Source organism: Morone saxatilis, unplaced genomic scaffold (assembly GCF_004916995.1).
Source record: "Morone saxatilis isolate NCDOM2014 unplaced genomic scaffold, NCSU_SB_2.0 Contig21, whole genome shotgun sequence".
Classification (NCBI taxonomy): Eukaryota; Metazoa; Chordata; class Actinopteri; family Moronidae; genus Morone; species Morone saxatilis.
The window spans coordinates 22,001,553-22,020,190 of NW_023339774.1; the positions used below are offsets into that span (position 1 = coordinate 22,001,553).

The window sequence follows — 18,638 nt, forward strand, 5'->3', positions numbered from 1 at the left end:
TTCAGTCTCCTTGCTGGTTGTTCTCACACATTCAGAAGACTTTTAAGCCTTTTAGTTTCATTTATAGCTTTAAAACTGAGCTAAAGCCTACGGCGCATATCTAATATAGAAATCATTGTTACACATTAGTTACCCGACAATATATAAAATAGCTCGAATCAACTCCAGCAGCTCAACATTAATCAGTAATATTTATATATTGTAGAGTAAAATGTGAATCAAACATTTGCTTCCATAGTGGCAGTGGAACTTTAACTTTTATACTTTCATTACATTTTTCTGTTAATACTTAAACTTAAGTACAATTTTGAGGACAGGAGTTTACTTGTAAAGGAGTATTTTTACATTAAATCTTCCACCAGCTGTTCCTGAGAAACGAATGATGTTGAACTGTAAACAATGATATATTTAGTACCCTATATATAATAGATATAAATACATAAATACGTGTATTTTGTGTATATAAAATGCATCTAACTAGCTGTAAAGTGTGTGTGCTCTCAGCAAGCTGAATAAAAGTTCGGGTTCACTGAAAATACAATCCAACAAAACCTTTTAACAATTCATTTTATACTACTTAAGAAATAATACCCCAACTATTAAATCTGTTAAATCTGATGGACGATGCTAAATCAGCCATTAGTTCAGTGTTACGACGTACAATAACAATCAAACCCAACCATTAAAAAAAAAGAATGTGGCCTTATCATTTCATTTTTTTTTTTAAACGTAATAACATCTTACTGTTGCTCAAAGAATACTGGGAGAGAAAGCTGGTAAATTTCCCTGGAAAATATTAATCCTTAGAGTCTGAACCTCCATTAGCTGCTGAGTAATGGCAGAAATATTGGACGAGAAGCTGGAACTAATCTGCCGAAGAGCCAACACCCAGAGCTGGAAGACAGCGAGCAACAAACACTGTCATGACTGAAGACGCTGAGTCTACCTGTGTGTGTGCACTGAATATATATATCCTATAAATATTAAAGCTTTTCTACCTTAAACTAACAGCCTCACTATCATGTTGATGAAAGGGTGACGAAAAGAAAGTGCTGACTCCAAACCTTCAGCCGGTCATGAAGTCTGAATATTTGTCCGTTCCTCGATTATTTGTATTCCTTTAGTCCACAACCGTCGACTGATCAACACGTTTTTTCATAGAAATGAATCCAAGTTGTGAATATTGTCATGTGGGAGTCCATTGCTCACTCTCTGTTATCTTTATTCGTCTCTCTCGGAGCTAAATCAAATTAATGATTCATAATTGATTACGGTTATTTGAAGGCCTCATTTAAAGTTTAGAATAATTAGCTAGGCTATGTGTAAACAGTGGTAGGACCTCAGTCCCTAATAGAAAAGTATTGATAGCAGTAAAACTGAATGATCCCCATCCCAAATTATTTCACAACTAAATTAACTTCTGAGGATATTTGAAGCAAGAAACCTATCGTGTAGATTTTTTAATATTGGCAGTGCCAATCAATAAAGTGTTGTGTTTTCATGGCTGAGAAGCTCCTAGTTTTACCCTGCAATACAGGAGCGATGCCGATCCTTTATTTCTTGCTACCCTGGGATCAATAAAGGTGCTGACTGGACAATTAAACCAACATACGTGTTTCAATAAGTGGAGGAAACCCACTCAAACATTGGAAGAACATATAAAGGAAGTTGACCAGCTGCAGATTCTTCAGGACCTCCTACAGTGCAGATTCCTGTGTTGTTCATCTGAATCAGCAAAGTAACTTAAATTATCACACAAATGTAGTGAGGTAAATATTGTGCAATATCTCCCTCTGAACTGTAGTGGAAAATGGGAATACAAGAGTACAAGTACCTCCTGCAGTACTTCTACAATAATTCAAGCTGAAAGTGGACTTTCACTATCTGTCTGCCAAAGACTGCAGAAACACTCGGACACTCGGGTGCAACTGACCTTGTTCGCAGAGCTCTCCTGCGTAGCTGGGCAGGCAGAGGCAGGTGAAGGAGTTGACTCCATCCAGGCAGGTGGCTCCATTCAGACACGGGTTAGACTGGCACTCATCAACATCTGCAGACACACAACACCGGTTATTATTCAACCACATCCATCTGTCAGTAAGGAGGGGGGAGGTCACTGTGGTTCGAGGTTAAAAAGTACGAGCACCTGTTTCACAATGCTGTCCGGTGTATCCAGGTGCACACACGCAGATATTCTGGGCTCCTTTTTTGTAGCAGGAGCCTCCGTTGTGACACACGTCGGTCGTGCACGGCAAGAGATCTGCACAAGTGACACAATGTATTAAAATCACACAGTAACTCTAATGTAGTGTTGTTCAAAGGGTTCAGGATTGGAAATACAAATGTAATAATAAGCAAGGGAATTTTGGAGGTTTTGTGTCTATTTTTAACCTTAAAAACAAGAATAAAAGTGTTAGGAGTGTTTGTCCATGTTAGCATGCCCAGCTAAATAGCTTACTACCAACATACCATTAGCTAACTGCATTATTTTGTGGGATTGCAGGTTACATCAGGAAAAGCCCAGTTCAGGACTGAAGCTCAGAAGCTACAGCTGGTGATTTCACTTTCAGCCAGGGACAGTTTACACCACTGTAGGAACAAACCACTAACTATGAAGTTCATGTACCTCTGACATTCACAGTGCTGGCCTCCACGGAGAAAGCTGGGTCAGTGCCGCTCTCTGGTTGCTCTGTAGCCAGGGTCTCTTCTGGTCTCCTCGGGAGCGACTCAGGCAGGGGACCGACTATCTCTTTGTCGTAGTCCACAGAATCATCCTCCGGTAGAGAGGTGGCAGAGGGGTCCGGGATCAGAGCCCACTGGGGGACGGAGTTGGGGCTATGGTCGAAAGTGTACAAGGGCGAATGGCTTACAGACTGTGTGGAGGTTGTGGGGGACTGCCCAGTCCGGTACTCGGTGGGAGTTGTGGTAGTTGAGGGGTCTTCAGGGGTTGTGGATACCGGCTCGGTGGGATGTTTCTTGTCAGCTGTGGAAGCAAGGGAGTAGTGTGTGGAGTATTTTGGCGTGCTAGGTTCTGAAGTTATTTCTGGGGTGAATGTAGTTTGGTCTCCAAAAATCACAGCTGCCACATCTGGTAAAACAGTAACAGTGACCTCTCTAGGAAGTTCAACCAGACCACCCTGTTCCCTAGAAACCTCCCCCTCTCCGGACAGCTGCTCTGCACCTGAGCCTGTTTCTGGGTCAACAGCGGGTACAACTACTGGCTCTTCTGCGACTTCGGTACCTGCTGCAGGTTGAGGCTGCTGGGTGTGAGGGGTAGAATAAATTGGTGGTAGAGTACTTGTAAACTCGGGCATCTCTGGTGGGTAAACATCTTGTCCTGAAGCCTCGTCTTCTCCAGAGGCAGACCCTTCGCAGTCTTCAATCTGGGTCTCTGTGGTGGTTTCCCGTGACTGTGTGTCTGGGATAAAAGTGGGAAGCTCCGTCCCTCCGATTTCAGTCTCGTCAGTCATCACACCGGACTGACTGCCTGAAGCCGGGGTGGGCAGAGCATCGTCTGCAGAGCCCTCCTGGGTAGCACCGGCCTCGTCATCAGTGCCAAAGCTCGCAGAGCCTTCAATGTCCTCGTAAGTGGAGACCCCATCGGTGACAGAGTGGAAGACACCGGGGACGACCGGGCCTGATGGTGTGGTGGATACCGGAGATGAGACAGGGAGTGTATATGGTGTCATGGTGGTGGTTCTTGTTGCTGTCTGATCACCTGGTTCTTGAGTTTTGTCTCCATCTAAGTCAGTAGAGACATCAGAGACCCTTGAATCTGCAACTACATCCGGGTATACATCTGTGTTCTCCTTCTCTTCTTCTTTGTCCACCTCATCAACCCGAACAGGAGTGGCTGTCTCAAATGTATCTCCTCTGGCTTCCTCTAACAGCCTTGGCTCAAAGGTCACCTAAAAAGTAGATAGATGAGTAAAAAAAGAAGAATGAGCAGATCGTTTTGGTTTTATTAAAACTTTGATTTCACTTAGGTTTGGGCATCTTTAGGACTGCCCTCAAAACTTGATGATTCAAGTCATCAGTAGAGAAGACCCCGAGTCCACTATTGGACTATTTGTCAGTCGAAGCTCCTCACTTTTGTTTTTTAGCTGCTGTCTACAGATCTGATTTTGCCAATTCCATCGAACTATTCTAATGAATTACAACTAATTAGTAACTCTCTAACTAACTTACTACAATGTAATCACAACCGAGAGCCCCAGTCTAAGCCGTTATTATAGTATATACTCCACTGGATGGACGTTACCTCATGTTTTCCATTGACAAAGCTGACAGTTGGAGGCAGGCTGAGAGGATCGACGTCTCCGCTGCCCTGGATGGCTTCGCTGGTCACCTGCGAAAAGTCGGTGATCTGAGGGATGTGGGAATGGGAGCCACCGATGCCGTTCAAAGGCTGGTTCAAGATGTCCAGGATATCGTCAACTAGAGACAACAACAACAAGAAATAGAAACATAAGATGCCAAATTTAAAAGTGAAATACAGGCAATAATGTGCATGGTTATGGAGATAAAACAAGCAATCTGAAGAGGGTTAATCTGGGAAATTATAAGGGCATTTTCTCCACTAGGGGTCTAACTAATGTTCATCTATTTTGGGGGTCATGTTTTATCCATCATAGGGGCATCCAGAGGGCACTTTTGCTGCGTTTATTTCGATCATGAGGGAACCAAGTGCAGAAATTGTGGTTTAAACACAGCCTGAAAAACAACTCCTCTTTCTTTGGCAGCTCATTTCTTTTGTTTATTAAAACAAGCCAAAGTGCATATCTTGATGGTTAACATTGAGCTTATGATTAAGGTCAGTCGATGCCAGGGGCTGATCTCCCGAACAATGCATGCCTGTGTCTCTTCATTAAGATTTTATGGTACACATGGAAGCTGTAGTGTATCGTGGGAACTGGAGTAAAAATGTGCAAAAACGTGATGTAAACACAGACCTGAGACACACACTGTGACCGGATTGAGAGCTCCTCTTTGAACTGGCCAATCTAACTAGTTAACCTGTGTTAGCCGCAACATGTCGCCCAAAGTAAAGAAAAATTTCTGTGTGACTCAGAACTTGATACTGCATGAAACAGGAACTTTTCATTAAGACACTCAATGCTTCAATTTTCCTAATTTCCTCAAGACGTGGAAACAGTGAGTCTGTGGGCCTCACACAAACCAGACCTGCTTCATGTGATGATATATTACGTTTGCAACAGAATACGCCTTCGACATTTCAATAATAAACAACTCCTGGAAGATGGCACCACTTGGCTGGAGGCTAACAAACACATGAGGACTGTTTGAGTGAGTGTATGCGGGTGGGGATGTGAGTGGCCCCTGCACCAACTCCCTCCCACTCATATTTAGTGATTTTATGGCGCTTGACATTAGGCCTCCCTCGTGCCTTCCTCACTGAGAATGTTATTGGTATTAAAGGTAATATATACGTGAGATATAAAACATTTATATATTTTAGCAAACAGCTGTTCTCTATATACAGACACAGAGTCACATGGCTGTCTCTCTCCTCTGCCTGTGTTGTATCGCAGCCTCTCTGTGGTTTGTTTCCATAGCCGGTCTGCTCGGCTGAAACTGCACTGTTTTTTATCATCTACGTCGGTGAATTGAGGATATTATTTTCACGACAACCACGAGTTGGTGATTGTTGGAAACACTAACAGAGACGGTTTCTAATGAGTTTTATTCTGTTGTCTGTCCACTCTTACAATGAGTTACAATGATCTGAAGGTTAACTTTAGTGTTTTTGTCTCTTGGAGATCGTTCATAGTGATATTACGGCTATTTCTGGTTAAACTAACAGGTCTATCCTCTGTAGGATCCACAGCAAAAAACCACATCCCTCAGTACTTTTGGACTGAGCTCTTGCGACTTTTCCACAAGAAAAATGTTCGCTCACTTTACCAGCACGCCTCAGGCTTTGGGTCGGTCCCCTGAGCCCTCGGGCCCCTGGGGGGCCTGTGCCTGGTAAGTTCAGTAAATCCTCCTTGGTGGAAAGTTACAATCATACAGTACTCCTGTAGGGCAAGAAAGAGATGGTGTAGCATTGGGGTGGGAAAAGTTGTTAGTTTGGCATTCAGGCCCAGCTCCCTTCGGACAAGACGAGGTAAAGGTAACTATTTGTGCGGTTTGTTGTCGCTCTTTCTTCAGATATTTGGGACTAATTCACAGCTGGTTAAAGAGGACCGGAGGCTTAAGTCACTCCATCGGACCACAGTGTGTCTTTGTCGTCGTGCCGAGCAAATTAGGAGAAAAGTGACGGGAAAGCCCTCCATTGTGCTCTGATGTAATTCTGCTATTCATGGAGGGTGTGCTTGCTTTCCCTGTGATGTGTCTGACAATATTTTTGAGCCTACAAATTGGCGCGAGCGACGATTTCATGGACTTCATGAGTTTCCAAGCTGGCCTCTGCAAACAGTGTGCTGTGTGTGTGGTGGGAGAACTCTGCTCGCATGCAAACCAAAGGTAACAAACATTAGTTGTTCTCCTACGTAGACAACAAATCGGCCTAAATCGATTACTGTAAGTCCCCGACAGCACAACGTAAACAAACATGGAGCGGTCATTCTGAAAGGAGAAATGGTTCTCGCGCTGGTTTGTGGACTGTCGGTTGGGTTAGTGGCGGCAAATACAAGAGTCCAGTCGGGGAGGATCAGAGATTTCAGACAGATGACTTGGTTAACACTCGTCCTTTACAGCATATCATACTGGAGGTCTGACCCTGCTTATGGCTTCAATGTGTCAGTATGCAGTCTTCATTTTCCAATCATGTTCAAAAAACTGGCATGAAATCGTTCGTCTTTGATTGTATTTCACTTCATTTGGATTCATCCAATGTTGTTGTATAGTTGGAACGTCTCACATTTTAAGGCCCAGTTTAACGAACATAATAAAAAATAATGGGAATAAACACCGTTAAACTTTTATTGTTGGTTTGGCCTTTCGTTAACAGCCACAACCTGTGTTGCTTCGTATCCGCATGAGAGCGTTTTTAGTGTCTTCAGATTGCCGTGACCGGTCATCAATCTGTTGCTGATATGCTTATGTCCACATAAAAACGCAAAAAAAACCAAATACCACGTCGTGATTATTCTACAATTACTTAAATCTCTCCTCACCATGACGGTGACTTTCTGGACTAGACTTCTTCATTACATTCCTATTTCTACAAAAATGGGCTGCATTCCCTCCCCTTACTAGATGCTCGCCGGCCTCAATACTCGTGAAGATAATTGTAGCCGGCCCCCCGAAAGTCCTCTCAATCTGCCATCGACGCTTCTAACTCACACTGACATTTGATAAAACCAACGAGTCAGGTGCACAAAACCATGCAACCCAGGATTAATGAGAATAACACAAACTCCGGAAACACCACAAACACCAACACTCCAGGTCTTGCCTGAGAAAACTCCACCGCCTCCCAACGCTAACGGAACCTGCCTGATTGGCATCCTGCCTGAGGGTCAAAGGACAGCGCGTTCAGATGCTGCACATCCTCTTCTCACAAAAAACAACCCAAGCGGAGGAGATCCGTACACCTCTCTGGCCCCGGAGCTTACACCACAAACACCCACCTCAACAGCGGATGCAGTACCACTGGTTCTTGGGGTAGATTGAAACACCCCAACTACCAGGGGCCGCGTGCAATCTGACAGAATGCTACTGCACAAACAAGCCGGTCTCGTGCAAACAAAGTCGGTTTCCACACTCCACATCGCCCACATCAACAACAACCAAGGATCCTGGGAGGATGGCAAGAGGCTCTCTGTAAGATGCCTCTAGCTGGTGGGTATCGACCGAGGCCCACTTCTAATACCAACCCGTGTATAGACTGGTAGCGGTTCCACCCAGAACCAACTCAGATGTGGCCCGGATCAACCTACAGCCCCCCACTGCGGAGCCAAGTCAATCAGTGGAATGCACCTGGCCTCCATCCAAACCAAACGCGCACTACGCATGCACTTCGTCAACCTCGGCCTGAACACCAAGACCCGCGGCCCTCCCCCCCACCTTGGGGAGATTCACAAGGGGTCGCTAAGGGGCTCTCACACCGCGAAAACCAACAAGAACTAAATAAGGCAGCGCGGTGCGGATAAAAAGGAGGGGATCTGGATCGCCAGCACTAGGCCGACACGACCCCAAATGTCTTCACCCTACTCAACTGAGTACCGACCTCTAACGCTTTAGTGATTTTTGGAATCGTTCGCAACAGTCGTAGTCCAACAGAACACACACGCAGGGGACAGAAGTGGTCCGTGGCTCACGTCCACTCTGCCGCGGGCAGGAACACGGGGACGTCCATGTATATACGGTCTTCCGGTTCGGGGAGGCTGGAAGTGTCCGTTCAGGTCTACTGCGTTGGTCGGACTTGCGCAACCAAAGACCTGGTGTTCAAAGCATCTAGCTTGGAATCTTCACATACGCACTTTCGGATACCTGATCTAAAGAGGTGGTCCGGGTGTTGGAGTGAGCGCAGGGCCAGTAGAGTAAGTAACTCCAGCCTTCCCCCGAGGTGTCCATCGGGTATAAGGCACTACACATCCCGCACGTACGGTAGTGGGAATCACTGTCAGTTTTCGCTGTAACCGCGTAGGGGGAGAAAAAACAGCAGAAACCCAGGCACCAGATCACGTTCCCTCGTGGAGGTTGGAGCACTGCAGAAACCAAACGAAACCCTTGAAGTCCCCGGTGTTCCACTGGGACAAACACTAACAGAGACGGTTTTAATGAGTTTTATTCTGTGTCTGTCCACTTCAATGAAGTTACAATGATCTGAAGTTAAAATTAGTGTTTTTGTCTCTGGAGAGTGATAGTGATATTACGGCTATTTCTGGTTAAACTAAAGGTCTATCTCTGTAGGGATCCAACAGCAAAAAACACATCCCTACAGTACTTTTGACTGAGCTCTTGGACTTTCCAACAAGAAATGTTCGTCACTTTAACCAGACGCTCAGGCTTTGGGGTCCCCTGAGCCCTCGGGCCCCTGGGCCTGTGCCTGGTAAGTTCAGTAATCCATCCTTGGTGGAAATACAATCAGTACAGACTAATGTAGGGAAAGAAAGAGATTGTGGAGATTGGGGGAAAAGTTGTTAGTTTAGGCAATTCAGGCAGCTCCCTTGAGAAAAGACAATAAAGGGTAACTATTTGTGGTTTGTTGTCGGCTCTTTCTTCAGATATTTGACTAATTCACAGCTGGTTAAAGAGACCGGAGGTTAATCACTCCATCGGACCACCAGTGTGTCTTTGTGTGTGCGAGCAAATGAGAGAAAAGTGACGGGAAAGCTCCATTTGCTCTGATGTATCTGATTATTCATGAGGGTGTGCTGCTTTCCCTGTGATGTGTTTACAATATGTTTAGCTACAAAATTGGCCGAGCGAAGATTTATGACTTCATGAGTTTCCACGACTGGCTCTGCAAACAGTGTGTGTGTGTGTGTGGGAGAATCTGTCAGCATGCAAACACAAAGGTAACAAACCATTAGTTGTTTCCTACATAGACAACAAACGGCACTAAATCAGATTACTGTAAAGTCCCCGACAGCACAACGTAACAAACATGAGGTCATTCTGAAAGAGAAATGTTCTCGCTGTAATGTGAGACTGTCGGTTGGGTTAGGGGCAAATACAAGAGTCCAGTCGAGGATCAGAGATTTCAGACAGATGACTGGTTAACACTCGTCCTTTACAGCATTCATACTGAGGTCTGACCTGCTTATGGTCAATGTGTCAGTATGCAGTTTATTTTCAATCATGTCAAAAAATGGCATGAAAATGTTCTCTTTATTGTATATTTTCATTGGATTCATCCAAATTTGTTATATTGAACGTTCACATTAAGGCCCAGTTTACACGACAACAATAATAAAATAAATAATGGAATAAAACCGTAAACTTTTATTGTGGTTTGGCCTTTCGTTAACAGCCACCAACTGTTTGGCTTCGTGATCCGCATGAGAGCGTTTTAGTGTCTTCAGATTGCGCTGCCGGTCATATTGTTGTGTATTTTGTCCCTAAAAACGCAACATAACGGTGTGTTTCTCATCTTAAAATCTCCTCTGACTGGTTGACTTCTGGCTGACTTCTGTATTTTATTTTAAAAATTGACTGGATTCTCTGTACTGATGATGCGGCTCCAATATGTGAGTATTGTAAGCGGCGAGATTCCTGATCGACGCTTTAACTCACCTGACTGATTCCGGTCGTGCACATTGACGATTATGAGATGAAACGGGGGTTTGCCTGACGACTCCCCGCCTACAGTAACGGCCGCTGATTGGTCGAGGTCAAAGGTCAGCGCAGTTCCAGGAGTGACATCCTCTTTAAAAACAACAGCGGGTCCGTCCTCTCTGGGCCCGGCTGGGTGTCCTGGTTCTGGGGTGTGAACCACTACCGGAGTGATCTCCAGAAGCTCTGACGGTCTCGTTGTGGTTTCCATCCACTGCCCCGGTCCTGGAGGGGCAGAGGAGCTCTCTAGATGCTCTGTGGTGGTATCGAGAGGCCAACTTGGTGTTGATGTGGGTTCCACCCAGTGTGTTGGGGTCACCTCAGCCCCACTGGAGCCGTCATCGCTGCTGCCTGCCTCACCGCTACCGCTGCTCTCACCTCGGCCTGAACCCGACGGGCCTCCCCCTTGGGAGATGTCAAGGTGTGGGGCCTGCGAGCGGGCGGTGGGTAAAGGAGGGATCTGGATGGGGAACGAAATGTCTCCTCTAACTGGTACCGACTCTACGCTGTGTGAGTTTTGGAAATCTTGAACGTCGTAGTCAAACACGGGAGTGGTGTGGTCCGTCTCTGCGGGGGGGACTCCATGTTGGTCTGGTGAGGCTGTGTGTGGTCTCTGCGTTGGTGATTGTGCAACAAGACCTGGTGTTCTTGCTTGAATTTCAGCTCTTTCGGGGTCTAAGAGGGGTCCGGGTGTTGGAGTGAACGCAGGGCCGTCGGGATTGTACTCAGCTGGGGTCATCGGTGGACTCGTGGTAGTGGGCTCTGGTAGTTTAGCTGTAAGAGAGGGGAAACACAGAACAGGAACTCAGTCAGTCTGTGGAGAGTTGAGCAACTGAGACCAAACAGAAACCTTGAAGTCGATGTTCCACTGGATGAACCTTGGTCCTTGAAAACTGATGAAGAATAACTTAAGATATACTTTATTGATCCCCTAGGGCAAATATTTTTTTTTTCACTCTTTTTTATACACACACACACACACACACACAGGGGCAAAAAATGCACACTACATGCACATGTGGACATGCAAAGAGGAGAGATGGTGGAGTGAAACACTAAACACTGAGTATTAAAATCACGTCTAAATTAAACATCTAAAAGCAAAAACTCTTATGAAATGGGGATCTGGGGTCTGATTTCCGTCAGTTCAGAGGTTGACTACTCACAGAAGCTGTAGTGCCGTTACATTATCCAGGAGACGCTGAGGAGATCGTTAAAATCAAACTATTCTGTAACCAGCAGTTACTCACATATGGAAACTGAATTTAATGGATGTCACTCCATCTCATGTGAGTAAATCATGTTTCTACTTGAGGTTTCAGTTTGTGAGCTTCATGGATGATTGAGTGAAATGTTTACAACTGAAGTGCCAATAAATCTCTCACCAAAGAGCTCAAATGATTTCAGCCCAGAGCTACATAATGCAACTTTGATCTATCGTGTTAAAAATAAAGGTTAAAGTAAAGACTCTGGGTCCAGGCAACATGTTTACAGAATGAATCAGTATTTTCATGACTCACTGAGAAAATAACACCGCACTATCTGGACAACGCTAATCAAACAGCCGTTAGCTCGCAGCGGCCTATAAAAGGATATGGAGCAGCTTTTGTTTTTGAAACATGAAGTCACCTGTCAAAAATAAAACAGCTTCAGACCTGAATAACAGTCGCTACTGAATGTGGCCAGAAAGCTTTGTTTTTAAGGAAATGATGTCTGAGCAGAGATTTTTACGAGCCGGCTAACAGACGCACTTCCTGAATCTTTAAACATATTCTGAACCCTCCAGAAAACTTTAGTTTCTTCCTTTGTGATGCTGACTGAAGATTTATTTCTCAATATTATATTAAATATGTAACAACATGAGGAAAAGACTAAACACACAAACTAGTTTCTGTTTTATAAACTAAAGAAAGGTTTTCTAAAAAGGAAAAGTAAATAATAATAAAAGCTTGTGTCTATTTTATATAATTTTAAACTGTTTGCTTGTTGAGTTCCCAACATAGGGGTCGTGGCCCTTCAAATGCTCACAAGAAGAAATCTGAAGGATCGTGACAAAAAGTCAAACTAACTTTTAACTTTTTAAAATAAACTGCTAATAATTAATGATAATTAACTTTTCTTCATTAGAGAAACTAAAAACCATTTTAAAAACTGAAAATTCTGTATTTTAATAACATTATTTTACTTACTGCTATTTTTAAAAACTGTGAGATTTGTCTTTGTTTAAATGTTGTTTAAATTTATTTCAAAAACCTGTAAGAAAATTGTGAAAAACCGTAAATAATTGAATATTTCTAATTGCAAATATTACATTTTTAAGCACCCAAACAATGAAAAATCACAGTTTCAAAAGAGAGAAAAATTTCTTCACTAAAGTCAAACTGGAACTTTTAAGTTTTAAAACAAACTAAAAACAAGTTTTCTTCTATTGAGATAATTCACTTTTCCTCTGAGTTTTACCCTCCAGAAGGCTTTTGTTTCTTCCTTTTGTGATGCTGGCTGCAGATTTATATCGCATTATGATGGAATACATACCATATGAGACATACAATGCTGTCCTTTGTGTAGGTCTGAGTTCATACAGTCGCTGTCCTGGGAGTACGCAGCAGACTGCACTGACATAATGCTTCAATAAACGGAACGTAATCGACTCCCCTCCATCCCACCCTGCCGGCTGTCGGGCACGTATGGACGGACGGGGCAGGGAGGAGAGGGGTTAGGTGGAGTTCCCGTTCTCCCTCTTTATTTTCCTCCTATATTCTCCTCTTCATGCACATTAACTGCAGTATTAGTTTATGCTCCTTTATACGTCCACTTCACCCGCTGACGGCAGATAATTAGCAGAGTTACTGAAAAATAGTAATTAGTTACTAAATAAAGTAACGTTTGTCTACATGTTAATACTCCCGACCACCAGAGGGCAGCAACGATTTGCTACCTGTTAGTAGACGGGAGGATTCAGGAGAAGAGCATCCACATTGATGTAATCAATTAATCAATAATTATATCTGATTAATGTCTGGGCCACCATACGATTATAAACCGGAAAATCATCAGAGCTTCTGGGTCTTTCAAATGTCTTAAACCTGCATGGCCAGCAGGGTTGGTTGGTTGGCAAACTGGTTGCAAAAAATAAGTCTGGTAGTATTGAGTCTTATGGAGAAATGAGCCGACTTCCCTGCGTTTGATTTATGAGCTGCAGTAAACAGTTCCGTGGAATGAGTTTCTGGTCTCAGTCACTAGTTTTAGTCTTCTTCCATACAGCATGATGTTCATTTAGTAAATTAAATGAGTTTTAAAAACTGAAAATTCAAAAGTATTTTAAAAAAAACTAGACTTTAATCTTAAACGTTTTTATGTCGATCTCAGGACCCTTGTGGTTTATCTTGTGATCATTTGGAGGGCCGCGACCCCTATGTTGGGCCCTAAACTAGCAAACAGTTGAAACTCCAGACTTAAGATATTAAAATTAAATTGATATAAAACAGACACAAGCATGCAGCATTAACAACCTCATAATGTTATACTATAATAATTTATCTGTCACAGAAAAATAACTTTTTGATGCATTTTTCTGAGTTCTTCTTCATCTTCTGCACACTGAAGGTGTTTATTGCCTGCAGACTCTGGGGATTAGCTGAGCTCCGGTCTGCTCTTTCACACCATGAAGGAGGACCCTGCCCAGATATGATGTCATGTGTTTGGCGAGCTGGCCCGGGGGGGGAGGAAGGGGGGCTGAGGGTCCCGTCTTCGTGCTGTCACTTTACTGTACATTACTGCTGCTCTGCCACCTCACTTAATCGCTGGCAGGACAACATTACGCAGCTTCCAGGTCCAGAAAGTACCTTCAGGTTGCCAAACATGTGACTGTAATTATATCATCTGTAAAGAATCATACTTAAAGGTTCCTCCTGCTGCATACCTACTTCACACTGACTAACCTAACCTCTCTGTTTAAAGTGTTTCTTAATGATGATGTTACTTATGGGAGAGCTTTTCCACCTCCTCCCTCCCTCCCTCCCTCCGTCCGTCCGTCCGCCCGTCTGTCTGTCTGTTTGGGCAGGGTCCAGCTGTGAAGCATTAGGGACCTGTCCCCTTTCTGCTGTATCTATGTTAGAGTGTATGAGTTGGGTTTTCCCCTCATAAAAGAACGTGCCCCACCATAAACAGGGCAGTTTATTCTCCTCTTGTTTGGGTTTGTTCTCCTTTGTCGTCCCTCTCTGTTTGTGCTGCAGGACACCTCAGCGTTTACAGAGTGGGGGTCGGTCTGGAGCGTTCAGAAAGGTTTGATCTAAATTTGTGCCGATGCGTCACTGAATCTGTAACTGTTGCATAAAGAAACAACACTTGATGGGTTTTCCTCATTAAAATATTACGACACACAGAAGGGGGTTGCAGATACATCTGATGGATCTCAAGATCATTAACAGGACAGGAAGACGGATTCAGACTTCTTGTTTCTTGTGAAACACTGGATATTTTTACCCTCTTGTGTCTCTTAAAATTATTCAAATTCAACCCCAGAGCCAAAGAAAATCACCCATTGCTTAATATTTGGACTAGAGATGCATCTAACTCTGTGAATAAAGGGTTTATTTCAACCAAACTTTGTTGGAAAGACACCTGATGTGTCTGTAGAGGAAACTGGTAGCAGACTCGTATCTGTGCATGTTTCAGTCTCACCCTTGAAGCAGAAGACTCCGTGCCTGTCAGTCGGGTCCGGGAAACCGGTTTGGTTTTCAAACTTGTAGAGCGTGCGGACGCCCAGCAGGCCTCCTCCACACTGAGGCCTGGGGACGGTGACGGGGTAGCGGGCGCTGCCGTCGGACAGCCAGCTGTAGTCGCAGCGGTTCAGTCCCGCCCTCCAGGCTGCGAACAGCTGACCAGGTGACGCCAACATGGCTTCGTGCTTCTCGCACTCCTCTCTGGCCTCCTGGAAGGTGAGTTTATCTCTGAGGGATGGAGGGTAGAAGACCTCGCCTGCAGACAGACAGTTATACTATATAAGGTTAAAGGTTCAGTACAGGAACTTTTTTACTCCATGAAGTACGACGTCATCAATCAATTAATCATCTGCAGGTGTGACTCAGTATCCACATCCTGACTCCAGCTCTGTACTGAACACACAGACATGAGGTTGACATTGATCCCTTTAAATGTATTAGTACTTGCGTGTTTACCGTCTAGTTTATCTACGTAGCAGTACACGTCGTATTTCTCGGTGGGGTCGCGGATGCCGTAAGTCCTCACTCCCGGTCGGCTCAGCAGATTGCCTGCGCAGCCAGGACGGGGCAGTGTGATTGGATATCTGAAGAAACAATAAAGGCATGAACACAGAATTTAACTGCAAAAAATCTCAGAGTTTCTGTCACTGCAATAAGAATCAGTCAACCTGCAGAAATCAACTTGTTTTAAGTGTTTTGTGGAGTGGTTGCTGCACTAGAACCAAGAAAAATGAACCTTGATTTTAGAAAATACAAGTTGATTTGCATTGGAAACAAGATGCAATATTTTTATCTTAAAAATCAAACTCAGATAAATAAGATGTGACAATGTGGAGACTTGTTACACACACCTGACCGACTGGTCGGCGAGCCAGCCTGCGTCACATTGGTCGAGGCCGTCCTCAAAAGCAGCCGCCAGCTGATCAGGTGTAGCAATGGCGGCGCCTGCAGCGCGACACGCCTCCGTGGCTGCAGGAAAGTCCAGAGTGTACCGGCTGGTTGAAGCTCTGTAGTGGAACACCACACCTGGAGGGACAACGTTAGACACAGAGTCTCATTTCAAGCTCTTCTTTTCACAACATCCTCAATGCGCCTCTCTGTGGTTTGTTTCCATAGCCGGTCTGCTCCGACTGAAACTGCTGTTTTTTAATGCCATCCCCTACTGTCGTGAATTAAGGATTTATTATCCACCAAACCAGAGTTGGTGTTCTTGGTGGAAACACTAACAGAGACGGTTTTTAACAGTTTATATTGTTTCTGTTCACACTTTGAATGAAGTTAGCGATGGGATCCTGAAAGGTAAAATGAGGGTGTTTTTGTCCTCCCTGGAGTCTGGTTTGGAGAGGTGATAGTGATATTACGGCTTGTTTGTGGTTAAACTAAAGGCTCTATGCTCCTGTTAGGATCTTACATAATGCTGTCAGACACTGAACAATAACAAAACCTGAGTCCGTCAGTGGCAGAAACAACTACTGTTAGTGAACGCACTTTGACCGGCTTACGTCACATTAGCTCACACGATTTTGATGAGGAGTCATCCTAAACATTTGTTGTGTTCTGGTTTCAGTTGAAGAACAATTAGATACAAAATATAAAGGATGTAAAACGATATAAGGTGATTTTATTCTTGGTAAATTATCATGTGTTTACCAAATGTACAGATTTTTAGGCAGATTTTCTATTATCTCAAATGGTTTGAAAACTAGTGCCTATAGCTGCTGTAAATCTTTGGCTGCTACGATAATGAACACAGAAGAAATACTGGACACCTGTTCTACCTGGTGACCATCTCCTGTTGGCATTATTACACTAAAGATTCACTCCTGAACTCCAGATCATCTCATGTCGGTACAGAGAAACACAAGCCAGTTATCTATTTCAGCTGTCATCCTCGGACTATATGTAACTGTTGTGTTGTGTCATTAGGTCCTTTATTTCCAGCTGGATGGGAGGATTATATCCTGGCAGAGCTGCAGGAGGACGTGAATAGATGACTGAGCCGTTAAATGGAGAGTTGTGTGTCACTCATAGGGAGCGTCTTTGTCCGGAGCTGCTCAACAAAGAGTCCTGTTCAGTATTAATGTGGAATCTGTGTAAATGTCTGGGAACGAGGGTTGGATCGGTTGTCCGATATTCTTCCACACGGCTCTCTGGGGTTTCCACCGGATGAACTGCCCCCAGAAATAATTCACTTCACTTTAATACATGAAGTAGCTGCGACTTTAATATCCAAGCTACTGTTTATACTGTAACAGTTCACACAGGAGGCAGATTTATTCCTGATAAGATTATTAATTGTTGACTGATGTGGAATCCGGACTGGTTGAAGAACCAGAGATAATTAGGTCCACAAATCCAGAGTTTTTGAACTGTTCATTTGACCTCCGAACATTATCTTACCATCACATTTTAGCTCCGAACTAATCACGGATGTATGAACATGACTACGTAGCCGGCTGATATCGAAACTAAATATTACAGGATATGCAAAACTTGTTTAAAAATACATTCATTAAACATTTAGTAGTATTTTAACAGTATTATATGTTTTTAAATTAAATTAAAGAAACAATCAATTCCAGAGGAGGAAATGGCCACTAAATTCAAAATGGCTGACTTCCTGTTGTATTGGTCCAAGAGGCTTTTTTGTACATCTGGACATGACGTGCATATGTACTGATTTTTTGCCGTTGTGGCTGCTCTTTGGGGGGCGCTGTCGAGCCTTTTTACACTGCCAATATGCGACACCCACAGAATACGTACATCTTCGCCACTGCTGACATGTTTGCCAAGTTTCATGAGTTCTGGAACAAGTTGCGGCCTCCAAAAATGGGATCAATTTTGATTAACGATACAAAAGAAGAAGCAGTTTCTGGTCTTAAATACTCTGACTATTAAAGCAGCTTTAAAGTAAATAATGTGAATTAATTCTCCGATAGCACCTTCTGCTTTGCAAACAGCTTCGACGTCTCTGCCAACTTCACACATCTGGATTCAGTCACTGAACACCTTTTGTAGACTCTCGATATTAACTGTTAATTCGACCCATAAAAGCACAGACTTTGGCAGGATGTGTTTGTTTTACTCACCAGTGACGTTGAGGCTGACGGTGTCTTGGGTATCCTCCATCCCGTGCATGACCTCACAGCGATAAAGCCCTGCGTCGCTCGCCCTGAGCCGCACTATCATCAGAGAGGCGTCCCCGACTGACAGAGGGTAGCTGGCCACCGACACCCTGCTCTTGTAGCCCTGCCCCACCTTGACCACCCCACCCTGGGCCACCAGCACCACCTTCTCCCCCTCTCCCTCCAGCTTAGTCCACTTGATCCTCAGCTCCTCCGCAGGACTCGGGGTGGCGTGGGGAGCGTCACCAGGGAGGAGGCGTCCAGGCGAAGGCGTGGAGAGTGAGGGAGTGTGCGTGAAGGTGCTGGTAGAAACCGGCATTATGAAGTGGCACGGCAGCACCACCCTGCCTGCCAGAGAGCCGGTCGCAGGAGAGTTCGTCTTCATCCTCACTGAGTGCGCCGACTCTGGAAAACAGGATCCTGCATGAGTGCGACTGTACTACAAGGTTAAAGCTATAATCTGTAACATCTCTGCATTAAGTTGGAGGGAGAGCGGATGAAGAAACCCAGGGAATGAGCAAGTGAGAGCTGCTCCAGCAAAACAACA

At 44.3% G+C, this 18,638-nt stretch overlaps 1 protein-coding gene across 1 annotated transcript in view; it reads right to left on the reverse strand.

The window, feature by feature from the left end:
- The window catches only part of LOC118333081 (versican core protein-like), a 30,751-nt gene that overhangs the window by 9,882 nt on the left and 2,231 nt on the right, over nucleotides 1-18,638 (reverse strand). Inside the window, 9 exon segments of the mRNA XM_035668591.1 lie at nucleotides 1,934-2,047; nucleotides 2,144-2,257; nucleotides 2,624-3,905; nucleotides 4,259-4,434; nucleotides 10,204-11,016; nucleotides 14,926-15,222; nucleotides 15,423-15,550; nucleotides 15,818-15,992; nucleotides 18,056-18,496. Of these exon segments, the coding sequence (XP_035524484.1) occupies nucleotides 1,934-2,047; nucleotides 2,144-2,257; nucleotides 2,624-3,905; nucleotides 4,259-4,434; nucleotides 10,204-11,016; nucleotides 14,926-15,222; nucleotides 15,423-15,550; nucleotides 15,818-15,992; nucleotides 18,056-18,496 (3,540 nt within the window).